The following is a 16,244-nucleotide window of genomic DNA, read 5'->3' on the forward strand; positions in this document are numbered from 1 at the left end:
GATGGCCTACATTATAAACAGCTCGATCTCCTGCTGAATAAAAGCAGGATTAACAGCAGATCAGATACCAAGGAAGACGTAGCAATGGAAACTATCTGAACTGAGGCACAGGGAGGGGAAAAAAAAAAAGAAAAAAGATAATGATCAGAATCTCGGTGATTCAGGGCACAATAACAAGTGGTCTAACAATATGTGTAACTGACGGGGAATGGTAAATCTAACTACGTATATATATTCACATGTACATATAAAATGAACGATAATGTTCCAAATTTGACAAATTCTTTCTTTTTTTTTAATGTTTATTTACTTTTGAGAGACAGAGAAAGAGCATGAGCAGATGAGGGGCAGAGAGAGAGGGAGACACAGAATCCGATGCAGGCTCCAGGCTCTGAGCTGTCAGCACAGAGCCCAAAGCAGGGTGTGGGGCTCAAATCCACGAACTATAAGATCATGACCTGAGCCAAAGTCGAATGCTTAACTAACTGAGCCATCCAGGCACCCCAAATTTGACAAATTCTAAAACCCTACAAATCCAAGAATCTCAATGAATAAAAAGAATAAACATAAAGAAAACCCTACCCCAAGGAATGTAACAACTAAACTGCTGAAAACTTAAGGCATAAATGAAAATCCTAAGAGCAACCAGAAAAAAAAAGACACGTTAGAGAGAGTAACAAAGATAAGACTATACAGACACTTATTAAATAAGAAACAAGGCAGGCCAGAAGACAAGGAAAAACATCTTTAAAGTGTTGACAAAGAAAAACACAACAAAACACAAATTGCCCATCTAGAATTCTATACCCAACAAAAATATCCTTAGAAAATAAAGGTAAAGTTGGCACAAAAACAGACACTCAAATCAATGGAACAGAATAGAGAATGCAGAAATGGACCCCCACAAACATATGGCCAACTAATCTTTGACAAAGCAGGAAAGAATATCCAATGGAATAAAGACAGTTTCTTCAGCAAGTGGTACTGGGAAAACTGGACAGCAACATGCAGAAGAATGAACCTGGACCTACTTTCTTACACCATACACAAAAATAAACTCAAAATGAATGAAAGACCTAAATGTAAGACAGGAAGCCATCAAAATCCTTGAGGAGAAAGCAGGCAAAAACCTTTTTGATCTTGGCCGCAGCAACTTCTTACTTAACACACCTCTGGAGCCAAGGGAAACAAAAGCAAAAATGAACTATTGGGAACTCATCAAAATAAAAAGCTTCTGCACAGTGAAGGAAACAATCAGCAAAGCTAAAAGGAAACGGACAGAATGGGAGAAGATATTTGCAAACAACATATCAGATAGAGGGTTAGTATCTAAAATCTATAAAGAACTTATCAACTCAACACCCAAAAAACAAATAATCCAGTGAAGAAATGGGCAAAAGACATGAATAGACACTTCTCCAAAGAAGACATCCAGATGGCCAACTGACACATGAAAAAATGCTCAACATCACTCACCATCAGGGAAATACAAATCAAAACCACAATGAGATACCACCTCACACCCGTCAGAATGGCTAAAATTAACAATTCAGGAAAAAACAGGTGTTGGCAAGGATGCAGAGAAAAAGGAACCCTTTTGCACTACTGGTGGGAACGCAAGCTGGTGCAGCCACTCTGGAAAACAGTATGGAGGTTCCTCAAAAAATTAAAAACAGAACTACCCTACGACCCAGCAATTGTACTACTAGGTATTTATCCAAGGGATACAGGTATGCTGTTTCGAAGGGACACGTGTACCCCCATGTTTATAGCAGCACTATCAACAATAGCCAAAGTATGGAAAGGGCCCAAATGTCCATCGATGGATGAATGGATAAAGAAGATGTGGTATGTATATACAATGGAGTATTACCCGGCAATCAAAAAGAATGAAACCTTGCCATTTGCAACTACATGGATGGAACTAGAGGGTATTATGCTAAGCGAAATTAGTCAGAGAAAGACAAACCTATGACTTCACTCATATGAGGTCTTTAAGACACAGAACAGATGAACATAAGGGAAGGGAAGCAAAAAATAACATAAAAACAGGGAGGGGGACAAAACATGAGGGACTCTTAAATATGGAGAACAAACAGAGGCTTACTGCAGGGGTGGTGGGAGGGGGGATGGGCTAAATGGGTAAGGGGCATTAAGGAATCTACTCCTGAAATCACTGTGGTACTATACGCTAATTTGGATGTAAATTGAAAAAATGAAATTAAAAAAGAAAAAAGAAAATTTTAAAAAGAAAATAAAGGTAAACTACTTGTGCAGACAAACGAAAGCTGAATAAATTCAAGGCCAAAAGGACTGCATGATAAGAAATGTTAATGGAAATTCTCAAGGCAGAAGAAAAGTGGTGAAAACTTGGGTCCAAGCAAAGGAATAAAGAGTAATAGAAACAATAACTAAGTAAATATAAAATACTTTCCAATTTTTGATTATTTAAGACAAGTTTCATATATTATGATTCCATTCATATGAAATATCCAGAATAGGTGTACCCATAGAGACAGAAAGCAGATTGATGGATGCCAGAGGCTGATGGGAGGGAGGAATGGGGAGTAACTGCTTAACAGGTAAGACACGTTATTTTAGGGTGATGAAAATGTTCTGGAACCAGATAAAGAGATAGTTGCACTACACTGTGAATGCACTCGATGCCACTGAATGGTTCACTTTAAAATGGTGAGTATTATGTTACATAAATTTCACCTCAATTTTTTTTCAAGATAAATGTTTGTTTTAAGCTGAGTTAGCAACTCTATATTTGACACGTTATATGTAGAAGATTATAGCAGTGGCAACACAGCGTAAAGGCCAGGAAGAAGAAACGAAGTATACTGATATGATTATTATACTATATGTGAAGTGGTCTAATACTTGAAGGTACACTGTGATAAGTTTAGTTTTCATATCGTAAATACTAAATTTACTAAAATAAAAAAAAAAAAAAAAGGCATGCTAATAAGCCAAACTGGAGACAAACAATGAATCATAAAAAATAATTAATGAAAAGACAGGTAAAGAGGAAATTTAAGAAAAACAAAAGAACAGAGGAGACAAAGAGAAAATAAATTGGAAGATGGTAGATTTAAACCCTACCATGTCATTAATTACATTAAGTGTAAATGGTCTAAATGTTCCAATTAAAAGGCAGAGGTTGTTAGAGTAGATTTTAAAAAGCAAAACAAAACCACATGCTGTATACAAGAAATGCACTTTAAATGCATACAGATTACAATAAAATAATAGGAAAAGATACATTGTGTTAACAGTAATTCTGAAGAAAAAAAAAAAAAAACTGAACAGCTAACAAGAAAAGCATCCTTCAGAGTAAGATAAAGACAGAGTTCCATAATGATCAACCAACCAATTCAACAAGAAGATTTAACAATCCTAGATATGATACACCCAACAACAGATTAATGGAATTTAGACCCACAAATACATGGTCAGCTATTTTTCAACAAGTCACCAAAGTAAATCAGTAAAAACAGGATAATCTTTTAAATAAATGATGCTGAAACAACTGGATATCCATTCAAAAAAAAAAAAAAAAAAAGAACTTCAATCCTTATCTCTTACTACACACCAGTATCAACTCATAACTTAGATCACAGATCTAAACATAAAAGCTAAAACTATAAAATTTCTAAAATAAAATATAGGAAAAAAAATCTCCCTGATTATGAGATAAGCAAATGTTTCTTCTTAAGATTAAAAAAAAAAAACAGTACCAGCTGTAGGAAAAAAACTGATGTTAGACTTCATCAAAACTCAATACATCTATTCTTTGCAGGACATGGTCAAGAATAAAAAGACAAACCAGAGAGATAGCACTCATAATACATATTATCTCATAAAATATGTATCTAAAATTAATGCTGAATTCTTAAGACAACCCAAGAAACACAAAGATTCTCACAAACAAAATTACATTAAAGGGCAATAAGCACATGAAAAGCCAATGGCATGTGTAAAAGAGAAATGCAAAACAAAACCACAATGAGATATTACTACTCTCCCTCTAAAAAGGCTAAAATTAAAACAAAATACAAAACCAAAAAAAAACCTTACAATTCCAAGAATGTGAAGCATACTTAGTATAAATAAGTATGTGCAGCAAATGGAACTTTTACACATTCCTAATGGGAATGTACAATGATACAGCCATTCTGAAAAAACAGGTTGGCAGTTTCTCATAAAGTTAAACATATAACTAATGTATGACCAAGCAATTCCATTTACAGATATATTTATGAAAACCTATGTCTAGGGGCTCCTGGGTGGCTCAGTCAGTTGGGTGTCCAACTCTTAATTTCGGCTCAGGTCATGATCTCACAGTTTGTGGGTTCAAGCTCCGTACTGGGCTCTGCACTGGTGTGTGGAGCCTGCTTGGGATTCTCTCTCTCCCTTTCTCTCTGCTGCTGCCCTACCTGTGCACATGCACACTCTCTCAAAATAAACAAATAAGCATAAAAAAAAAAAGGAAGAAAGGAAACCTATATTTACACAAAATCCACATGATGGTTCATAACAGCTTTATTCATAATAACCCAAATTGGAGACAACCCAAATGATCACCAACAGATGAACAGATACACAATTTGTAGTATCCCAGCCAAAACAGAACTCAGCCCTAAACTCAGTAACATGCAAGAATATGAATGAATCTCAAATACAGGGTGAAGGAAAGAAACCAAGCATGAAATAATACAGATTATATGGTACCATTTACATGAAAACCTAGTAACAGAAAGCAGTGGGGCTAGGGGGTGGGGAACTGAAAGCAAAGAGGCATAAAAAGTATTTAAATGATGAAAATGTTCTCAACTGCAGTCATGGTTACCTCTGGAGAGGTAGTCTTCCTTGGGCTTCTTGCCCTCCTACATGTCTTGCTGAGTGTGCTAAGACTGCAAGACCCAGACCAACTGCTCTTGAACCTGAGCCACTCTACAGCTGGTAACCTTGAAAGGTGAGGTAGTATCTTCCCCTGAACAAAGAAGCAGCTTGCTTACTGCTTTCTATAAAAGCAGTAGATTCCCCAAGTTCAATATTCTTCAGCTGCAACACAAGCCCAATGAGGGTGCATCCATCTTGGCCGTACTGTGCTTGTCTCTGGAGACTTGGGGGGTAAGGGGAACCTATGCAAATATGCTGATTCTCACCCTATTTGTGGTGCCATGAATAACATTTCTTTCTCTGATCCAGGAGTTTCCTGACTTCTGGCAGCATTCGTAGCAATAGGCTAGCTTCTAGCTGGCTCAAATCCTAGATAAAACTTTATGCCTCAACTGGGTACAATTTACTGAATATAAATGGAGAAGGAAGGAGAAAAGGTGCATGAGAAAGAAGGAAATAGACAAAGAGGAGAAAGAGGAAGAATAGGAGAATGAAGAGGACGAGGGAGGGAAGGTGAGTTTGGAACACCAGAAATTCCTTAGTATGCAGAAGAATGAATCTAGACTTATGAAGACAAGACTGTTTGAGTGTTTTTATCATATTCAACTCTCTCTACCTCTCTCTCTCTTAAATGTCCTCCAAGACCCTTCATCAAGGAATTAAGAAATACACTGGTGAAGGATACACGGATTTCCTTGAAAACTGCTGTGGTGGCTGTCCTTTTTAGTTCTGGGCTAAAGATGGGTAATACTGCCACTAAAAGGAGCTCCCTGATTTCAATGGGATAGTGGGATTTCCAAGGTGATAAAGGACAAGTAGAAGCACTTAACCGTCAGATATAAAGTAGGCCTGGTTATTATAACAGGCAGGAGGGCCAGACCCGTTATCAGAATGGCTTGGATCTCTGGTGGTGGCTAACCATAGTGTCCATAAGAAAAACAGATGTGGAGTATACTAATGTATTACTTGACGAGAAGAAAAAAAGAAAATGAAAACAAAAAAACTCTAGATATATCAAACTGAGGCCTGACTTAAGTGGCCACAATGGAAGAGTTATGGCATATCACCTAATACGCAGGCTGAACTTGTTCAAAGACACAGAGCACCTGGAAAAAAGGAGATAATGGGTTCCATTGAGGAAGGACCCTACAAAATTCCATCAAGCACATAAAGTCATTCTCCTAGCCTTTTCCAAATAGAACATGAAGTTTTTCATCAAGGACACAGTGCATGTGGGAAACAGAATCGCTCAGGCTTTTGAGGGGGTTATTTAACGCTGGCTCTAAGCCCATATTAACCCTAAGGGACCAGAACGTCACTATGGTAAACCAGTCAGATCAGGAGCTGTGATGTCACATTGAGAAAGGATGTTCTGGCTTCCATCCATCTCAGTGGGCCCAGTGAATCCACAGACCCACCCTGTAATTTCCCCAGTTCTTGAACACACAGTTAAAGGCTCCCTACACTATGTAGTAAGGGTTATGAGCATAAGAAGGGCCAAATAAACTCCCCTAGATGTACCCCTTTCTAACAAAATAAACCCAAAGCAAGAGCACACCTCTGTGGAAACGAGAGGACAGAACCAACTTCAAAGACGTAGAAGACACAGGGATGGTAACTGTTACGACATTCTGTTTCACTAACCTATTGGGTCAGTGCAGAGAACCTGAATCTTGGAGAATGACTGTGGATTATAGTAAATGTAAATCATCACGTGGTGACTCCAGTTGTAGTTGCTGTTCCAGATATGGTCTCTACTGGGACAGATCAACACAATCCCTGGCATCTAGTATGCATCTATCAAGCTAACAAATGCTTGCTTTTTATCTATTCCAAATACAGACCGCCAGAAGCTGTTTTCACCTTACAGTCCAGAAACACACCTTCACTGTCACAGCTCAGGGCTTCATCAACACTCCAGCTATCTTCCATTATTTGGCCCACAGAGACTCTGGGCATCTCAACACCGCACTGGTCCACTACACTGTCAGTGCAACCAGCAGATCCTGTATCCATACCCACACTTGGTGCCATCTCACTTTCTACTTTTTGCCAACTTAAGAGGTGGGAAAAGATACTATTACTCTTTCAATTTGAATGTCTCTTGATGACTTAATTCCAAACATCTCTTTCTATCCATGTTAAGGTTTGCTATTCCATAAGCTATCTATTAATATCCTTTGCCTATTTTCCTACAAAGGTTGCTGCCCTCTTCTTAGGGATGTGTAGTTCCTTGTCTAGTCTATATATCAATCCCTTATCAATACTGGGCACTACAAATACCTTCTCTCATGCTTTCATCTTTCACTGAATGAAAATCTTTAATTTTTATATAATCAAAATCACTCCTTTTTCACCTTCATATTTTTGAAGCATTAGGAGTCCCTGGTCCCTAAGAAAAGAACTTCAACAATGTCTTCCATTAATTTTATAATTTCTCCTCTCACATCTAGGTCTTTTTAATTTACCCATAACCCATTCTGCCTGTGCTATAGGGTTTGTTTTTTTCTCCATATACTGAGCCACTCTTCCTAATAGGACTCCTTTCTCCAGTGATTTCTCTTAAGCTCCTGAACACATATGGGTAAGTCTCCAGTATCTAATTTGTTCCCAAGTCTATTTTTCCGTTTGTGCACTTACACTACAGTTTTTATTACTACAGCCTTGAAATAGTATCTTAATTTCCAATAAGGCAAACCCCACCAAAAACAAATCTTTAAGACTGCTTTAGCTATTCGTAAACTTTATTCTATCTGCCATATGAGTTTTAGATCTAGGTTACTGAGTTTGTTAGACAAACCAACTGGAATTCTGATGGCAGTTTAATCGAATTTATAGATTAAAATGGAGAAAACTGACCCTCATAATAATAAACAAACATATCTCAAGAGCATGGAAAGATTTATTTAGATTCTCTTCTGGTTCCTTATTCAAGTTTTAAAGTTTTCTACAGACTTTACAGTTTTGTTGCTTTTATTGTATATGATATTTACTTCTGATTCCCTATACTAGCTGTTTATTGCTAGTGAGTGTTATTAATTTTTATGGTTTGATCCTATTTTTTGTAATGTTTGTTTATTTTTGAGACAGAAGCAGAGTGTGAGCGGGGGAGGGGTAGAGAGAGAGAGAGGGAGACACAGAATCTGAAGCAGGCACCAGGCTCTGAGCTGTCAGCACAGAGCCTGATGCAGGGCTTGAACTCACGAGCTATGAGATCATGACCTGAGCTGAAGTTGAACACTGAACCGACTGAGCTACTCAGGTGCCCTATGGTTCGATTCCAGGAACCTTGCTAAACTCTTACGAGTTCTAATAGTTTCTCTTAATTCTAATGGTTCTTCTAGGTAAGTGATGTTATCTGCAAATAATGGGTTTTATTGCTTCCCTTCCTATCCTTACACTTATTTTTTCCCTTTGTAGTGTTAGCCAGGACTTTTCTTAGAATGTTAAACAATAATAGTGATAAAGGGCATCCTTAACTTGTTACTTATCTTAAAGTGAATGAATCTAAAATTTTTCTACTAAGTATTATTATTTGCTGTAGGTTTTTGGTAATGACCTCGATCCAGTTATCTCATATCCCAATCGTGGGAAAAGAGTTTTTTTATCACATAGCTATTAGATCTTATCAAATGCTTTCATGGTATCAAGATAATCATGATTTTCCTCCTTTAGTCTATTTAATGAGATAAGTTATATTAACAGTAAATAGATGTTGAGTCATATTTACATTCTTAAACTCCATAGATCAGGATTCTTTTAACACATTGTTAGATTTGATGTGTAGGATTTTCAGATCTATGCTAATAACTGAAACAGGTCTATAATTTTCTCATATTGTCCTTATCTAGTTTTAAAATCAAGATTTCACTAACCTTATAAAACAAACTAGGCATCTTTTTATTTCGTTTCTAGAACTTGTAAAAAGGAACTGTTATTTAAGAGTCCAATGCAACTCATTTATCTCAGTCCAGATTTTGAAAGGGGAGGTCTTTACCCTTCCACTTTGTTAAATATTTATTAGTTCAAGCTATCCATTTCTTCTGATACCAACTTTCAATATGTATTTTTCTAATAATTGATACTTTTCATCATATTAACCTACAGGAATTCATAAAATTCTTTTCTGAAATCTCATGCTTGTAGTTACTTCCCATTTTTTTCACTTAATTATATTTTCATGTATTTTACTTGATCAGTCTTACCAGAGGTCTATCTAGCTTATCGATCTTCAAAGAACGATCTTTTGGTTTAGCAAGTGTTTCTTTTGTTCCTAATTTCATTGGTTTCTGCTCTTGACTGGATGTTTTCTGAACTCTCAAATGAACTGTTTAAGCACTAAAACAAGATCCTGCAGCATTTAGATAAGTCACTAGGCCACACTGTCCAAAGCCTGGTTTCACTACTAGACTTCAATACACAAACTATACATTATTCTCACATACACATGATACAAAAAAAAAAAAAAATCATATCCAAATCTTACCAACCATACCTACATATGAATGTCTTTGACCAAAGCTGTATCTTGAGGGCAAATAAATTAGATTATGGGCTGTTCCCACCAAAAAAATAAAAGCATAAGGTTGTTAAATATATATTTGAATCAAGGCAGATATTTTCTCTACACAGCTAATTGGACAATTACTGGTACTGCTTGATAAAATTAGTAACTAGAAATGAAATCTCCAGTTGCTTTACCAGATGTCATTTAAAACTTGCAGTTATTAATAGGAGAGAAAAATCTGGCTGCCATGGTCACTTTTCACCACTACCACCACCTCCAAAAAAAAAAAAAAAAAAAAAAAAAAAAAAACCACCCCACTCAAAGCAAAAGCACTCTTTTTTCCTAGCTATAGAAATTACGTTTAGGGTCGATTTAGGGTCAGTTTCAGATTACAAAACAGATTTTGGTCTTAAATCTTTCCGCCTGCAATTGAGCATTAACGCGGACCACTAACATAAAGTTCAACGTTATCTTGTACACATGCTAAGTGGCTTATTCTTATGAGTGTAGTACGCTTTGACAAGTAATTTCATACATTATTAGCTTCAAAACGGATGTCGCTCCCACCGCATTGGTGTCACTCCAAAAACAACTACAGTTCTCTATCAGGACGTAGAAAGTGCACGCTAGTGAAGGGAAAGAACGAGGTGTAACTATTGGTCAGCTTTCTAATTCCTGACTTGTCGAACGCAGACGAGCTGAAAGCACAAGAACACAACTTGCCAGATTTCTCTCTGACTACAAAAAAGAAAAAAAAAAGAAGAATCCTTTAACGAAACTCAGACGGCCTAATTTTCCCCTCACGTTTGAGGGCGAAACTTTTCAGGGGCAACGGAGAAGAAAAGGGCTTCTTAATGTTGAGAGCCAGCTGTGATAAGGATCGCATTTGCAGGAGAACTTGGGGCTGTGGGCGCACCAGGCTGCTTCTCTAGGCCAGGTAACACAAGAAGCCAGGGCCGCTAAGGCGCTGGCCGCAGACACCGAACGAGGGGGGAGGGAGGCGGGGAGGGGAGGAGAGACCCAGGCCTGAAACAAAGGAAGCGGGGCTGGCCGAGAAGGGTGGATTCGGTGTCCGGGTGGGGAGGAGAAAAGCCAAGGCTGCAGGGAAGAGGCTGGACTCACAGAACTTGGAGGTGGAGGTGTTGATGTTGATGGTGGAGCTGGGAGTGGGGGCGGGGGCCGCCTTGGCCACGGCGGCGGCCGTGTCGCAGCTCTTCAACATCATGATCACCCCATTGGCCTCCGGCGGTGGCGGTGGCCCCATCGAGAGCCCCTCCTTGGGGCCTTTCCTGTCCACCGAGGCCGCGGGCACCGCCAGCAGCTGCCCCCCTGGCGGCTCTCGCGCAGGGGCTGGGATCGACGAGGGGGGTGGCGGCGGTGGCGGGGGCTGCCGGAAGCCGTCCACCGCGGCCTCCCAGTTGTTGTGGTTCTGGTCGTCCATCATCGCCACGTAGCTGCCCCACTCCTCCTCTTCCATGCTTTCCTCCATCCTGCAGGCCCCCAGCACCCTCCCGCCTCACAGGCACCTGCCGCCCGTCTCAACCCCGGGCCAGGGGGCACCGCAGCCACCTCGAGCTCACATCGCCGGTGGCCGGCACGGGCGCGGCAGGGAGGGGAGCGGCGCGCCGGGTCTCTCCGTCTCAGCCGAGCAGACTCTTCGAGACAGGGCTGACGGCGGTGGGCGCTCCCGGGCTCTAGCCTGGGAGAGGCAGCCGTAAAGCGGCAGCGCCCCTCACGACATTTTACAGCAACTTCCAACAGGCAGTTGGAAAGGGCAGCTGGGGGCGCGGCCAGGAGGGCACGTGGTGCGAGGAACGAGCCAAGAGAGACCAAAGTGAAAAGGGGCAGGAGCTGTGAGTCACCCCCACGCAAAAGGGCAGAGGTTTGCCCCGCCTCGGCTGGCCTCGGCGCTGAGAGGGGAGGGGCCGCGGGTCCGAAGGAGCAGCCGTCGGTCCCGCCCCCGACCCAGCCCCACGTGACAAGGAGTTTGCGCAAGCGCGTTCTTTGTCTGGTTACCGGGACGACCGGAATCTGGCTGGCCCTTGAAGATGCGCCCGAAACTGTTCGGCGTTCGCTATGGTCCGGGCCCCCGCTTCAGTGGTGTTTTTCGTACGCCCTCCGGATTAAATGGGCCTCCGCACCGCGCAGAGCTTCATAGCCCCGGCCTTTGGTTGACGACAGAGCTAGGGAGCCACGAGAGGCCCTGGTTCGCACGTTACAAATGGGTGGGACTATCCTGGGTGGCCCTTGATGAGTCTGCTCGTGGGCCTCAGCCCACACTGCGGAAACCTTCAAAACCAAGAATAAAAACCGAAACGTAGCAAGGTGGCTTAAAAAAGAATGCGAGTGAGCTCTTCATGGATTCTTCTTTTTAAGTGTCTCAACTTCTCCATACACTGAGGCCAGGAATTTTAAATTTTTATTTTTTTTAATGTTTATTTAATTTTGAGAGAGAGCGAGCAGGAGTGGGGAGGGGCAGAGAGAGCAGAAGACACAGAATGTGAGGCAGGATCCAAGGCTCTGAGCTGTCAGCACAGAGCCGGTCGCAGGGCTCGAACTCCCGAGCCATGAGATCATGACCTGAGTCAGTGTCCCACGTTTAACCAACTGAGCCACCCAGGCACCCCAGGAATTTTAAATTATTAAATGCAAAGCTTTTTATAGTGTTTAACAAATCTGTCTACAAATTTGAGATTATATGGGAGAGTTCAGAGGGGCAAGGGGGAGAGGTTATGTAGCTCTATTATAATTTCTTTAATTCCTCTGCGTTCTCCAATTATAGCAATAGCAGTATATTATATGAGAATATATGTTATAATTGTTTATTGTGGAGCATATTCTAGCTACTTGTGATAAAGTCGAGAAAACACCGTTACTACACTAAACTAGCAGATAATCTTTATTTCCACAGATACGAAGTTAGTGTAAAGAATCCCTTCAGCCAGTGAGAAATCATTGTCTCGGATGTTCTTCAATGTCCACGTTTATTTCGGTTCCTCTACCTATGTTTTTCCATATATTCTGTACTATACTTAATGGAACTGTTTACCAATCACTTAATGATTTAATCAGACAGTGTTCTTACATATGAATTAATGGCATATAGTTTTTGAAGCAGTGCATGTTTTTGTTTTTTTTTTTAATTTTTTTTTCAACGTTTATTTATTTTGGAGACAGAGAGAGACAGAGCATGAACGGGGGAGGGGCAGAGAGAGAGGGAGACACAGAATCGGAAACAGGCTCCAGGCTCCGAGCCATCAGCCCAGAGCCCGACGCGGGGCTCGAACTCACGGACCGCGAGATCGTGACCTGGCTGAAGTCGGACGCTTAACCGACTGCGCCACCCAGGCGCCCCAAGCAGTGCATGTTTTTAATTGCCTGGGCCTAGAACTATGCTAATTATCTGGCCCTGGGAAGTTTGGGGAATACTTCTTTTTTAGTTTATTTGTTTTGAGAGAGAGGACACATGTACGGGCAAGGGGCAGAGAGAGAATCCCAAGCAGGCTCCATACTGTCAAAGCAGAACCAGAGATGGGTGGTGGAGGGTGGAGGTTGGGGGAAGCTTGATCTAACTGTTAGATCATGACCTGAACCAAAATCAAGAGTCAGAGGCTTAACCAACTGAGCCACCGAAGCACCCTGGAAATATTTTTTTAAGTAAAAGATAATTGAGTGAAACCCTAAGGGTGGGGAAAAAATGTAATCTTAGAATTCTATGCCTAGCAAAAAAGACGATGGAAAAGGGAAAACAAATCATCTTTTTCAGACAAATAGCAACTGGTAGTTTTTCATCAATAGACTTTCTAGGTGGGTGGGTATGTGTGACTGGAGATAAAGAGGGGTCTCCACATAATAAAATATTCAATATACAAGGAAGATACAAATCATAAATATATCTCTAATATGTATATCTCATAAATATATCTCCAATATACAAAATATGTGAAGCTAAAGTTGACAAAAGTACAAGAAGAAAGAGAATTCTATCATCATAGTAGCTGATTTTTCCATCTCTCTCTAATAGATTTTAATGGGTTGAATAGTAGCCCCCAAAAAGATACATCCATGTCCTAATCCCTGAAACCTTACTTTATTTGGGAACAGGGTCTTTACAGATGTAATTAAAGTTCTTGAGATGAGATCTTTCTGGATTGGTCAGGTAGGCCATGACACCAATGACCAGTGTCATCCTAAGAGAAAGAGGGAGATGTGAGAAGAGAAAACAGACAGGAGGTAATGTGACCACACAAGCAGAGACTGGAGTGATGGAGCCACATTCCCACTTACATGTCAACAGCCACCCAAATCTGGAGGAGGCAAAGAATGGATTCTCTAAAGCTTCCAGAGAATTCTGCCCTGCCAGTGCCTTGATTTTAGACTTCTAGCTTCCAGAACTGTAAGAGAATACATTTCTGTTGTTTACCACACTGTGATAATTTGTTACTGCACCACTGGAAACTAATGCATAGATCAAGGGGACAAAAAAAATCTTTAAGGAACCAGAAGATCTGAATAACACAATTAGCAAGCTTGATTTAATGAATACATGTAGAACAATGCACTCAACAACTACAGAACATAAACAAGAATATGTAGAAAGTTGACAAAAATTGAATGTACTAGGTCATAAAGCAAGTCTCTCTACAATGTCTAAGGATCGGTATCACAGCAACAACTTCTCAACCAGTATGTAGTTAAATTAGAAATCAATAACCAGACAGCTGGTAAACCCTCAGGCTTCTACTGTTCCAATCAACTCACAGGTGAGAAAACCATAACGGAAATTGGAAAACACTTAGAACTTAAGGTATTGGTACTCTCTTAGCAATGTAACTTCCATTCTATCAAGGCCCTACCAGTATACTGGTGGCCACTGAACTCTTCATGTGCATACTGCCAAAATGGCCGATATAAGACATTCATTTTAGCTGCAATTAAATACACCATTATGGAAAACTATAATGATGATTAGGCCAAAGCAATCACTGACAGGGTGCAACTTGCCATATAAATAAGAAGAAACAGGGGCCGGGTGGCTCAGTTGGTTAAGTGTCTGACTCTTGATTTTGGCTTGGGGTTCTCTCTCTCCCTCTCTGCTCCTCCCTGACTCGTTCTCTCTCTCCCTCTCTCCCTCTCTATCTTCCTCTCAAAATAATCATTAAAAATTTTTTTTAATTAAAAAAGAAGAAGAAACACCACCTGGGGCTCCTGGCTGACTCAGTCGGTTAAGCATCCAACTCTTGGTTTCAGCTCCAGTCATGATCTCACAAGTTCGTGAGATTGAGCCATACATCAGGCTCTGCACTGACAGCACAGAGCCTGCTTGGGATTCTCTCTCTGCCCCTCCCCCCCCATTCCCGTGTTAGCTCCTACACGCTCTCTTTTTCTCTCTTGAAAAATAAGTGAACGTTAAAAAAGAAAAAGAAAAAGAAACACCATCTACCAAAGAGAAACCAAATGGACATGTTGACAACTGGGTTTTTTTTAATGGATATTCTGAGACATCATTATATTACACTTAAAAGCCTATATTTTAATAGTTATTAACTTAAAATCTTAGATGATTTGTTCTAGGATATAGAGATAGGGAATAGCATTACTAGCAACCACTGACCTGACACTGGAGAGTTATAACCCAGGTTAATAATTACTACAACCTTCCATAGTTCCAGGTATCAATCTATTTGTTTGATCTTTAGGTTGGCTTGTTTGTTTCTATTTCCCACTATGCTATGAGTTTCATTAAATCAGGATAAACGTATATATATGTATTTTTTTCCTTTGCTCCTTTTCCTGTTCCTATTCTTGCTAGAACCTGCACCCCTGCCTTACACATGCTTTGATGTATGTTCTCCATGTGAAGGTCAAGGAGTTGATGATTTCTTTGGATCCTTCCAATACAATAGATAATATCCGAAGAGTGATTGAGCGGGGCCATCATGAACATTCTCCAAGACCACTGACTCCAAACACCTTGACATGAAGCCCCTGGCTCCAGGGCATAAGTCACTACAGAGGACACCTGAGCACTCGTCCTTGTTCAAACAGGTTCTTGGATGCCTGATGGGACATGTACACCAGACCACCACCCTCAGTAAAAACTCCAGACCCCTGAGCAAAGATGAGGTTCATGTTCCTTTTCCTTTCTGGGTCTCCTAGACGCCGTGTCTGTATCTGCTGTCTCTCTATGTCCTCAACAAACTCTGCTCTTACTTCCACTCAGCTTGCATCTGATTCCATCCAGTGCAAAGCCAGGGACACTCTTGGCTGGTCTTGTGGGACCTGCTCTGGGTCCTTGGACCCGCCAGCCTGCATCAGAAGTTTGTACACATAAAGAGAAGACTAATTCAAAATACTAATAGCAGTTATCTAGGGATAACAGGCTTAAGGATGGATTTAATCTTCTTTTAACCTTCAATGTTTTCTATTCTCTACAATGAGCGTGTATTATTTTTATAATCAGAAAAAAATTCCGAACCTGCAAGTTTTAAAAAATAAACAAAACAACATGAAGAAAGTATAAATTGGAATTCTATACACTAAGTGTTCATTTTGGCTCCCAGAAACACAAATCTCAGTAAAAATTGCATAAAAACGAAGGCTATTCATTGGCTAACAAACTGACAAAGTCTAAGCAGGGCAAAGTGAGGTGTGGTTCAGCACCGGCTCCAGCTCTGTTCTCTGTCGTGCTCCTTGTCCTGATCTCCTCTTTCACAAGCTTCATCCTCAGGCTGCTGGCATAATGGCTGTCACAGCCCCAGGCCTCGTATACATGGACACCAATGGCAAGAAGAAGGTGGCCGTAACTTCTGATAGCTGTCTATTATAA

General features: G+C 40.6%; 1 protein-coding gene across 1 annotated transcript in view; it reads right to left on the reverse strand.

Annotated features, from left to right (window-relative positions):
- Nucleotides 1–11,322, reverse strand: part of CACUL1 (CDK2 associated cullin domain 1) — a 75,449-nt gene extending 64,127 nt beyond the window's left edge. Inside the window, exon 1 of the mRNA XM_040486593.1 lies at nt 10,538–11,322. Within this exon, the coding sequence (XP_040342527.1) occupies nt 10,538–10,904 (367 nt within the window). The 5' untranslated portion in view covers nt 10,905–11,322. The remainder of the gene's footprint in view (nt 1–10,537) is intronic.
- Nucleotides 11,323–16,244: the final 4,922 nt, after the last annotated feature.

Source organism: Herpailurus yagouaroundi, unplaced genomic scaffold (genome assembly GCF_014898765.1).
Source record: "Herpailurus yagouaroundi ecotype Mexico unplaced genomic scaffold, PumYag 163, whole genome shotgun sequence".
Lineage (NCBI taxonomy): Eukaryota > Metazoa > Chordata > Mammalia > Carnivora > Felidae > Herpailurus > Herpailurus yagouaroundi.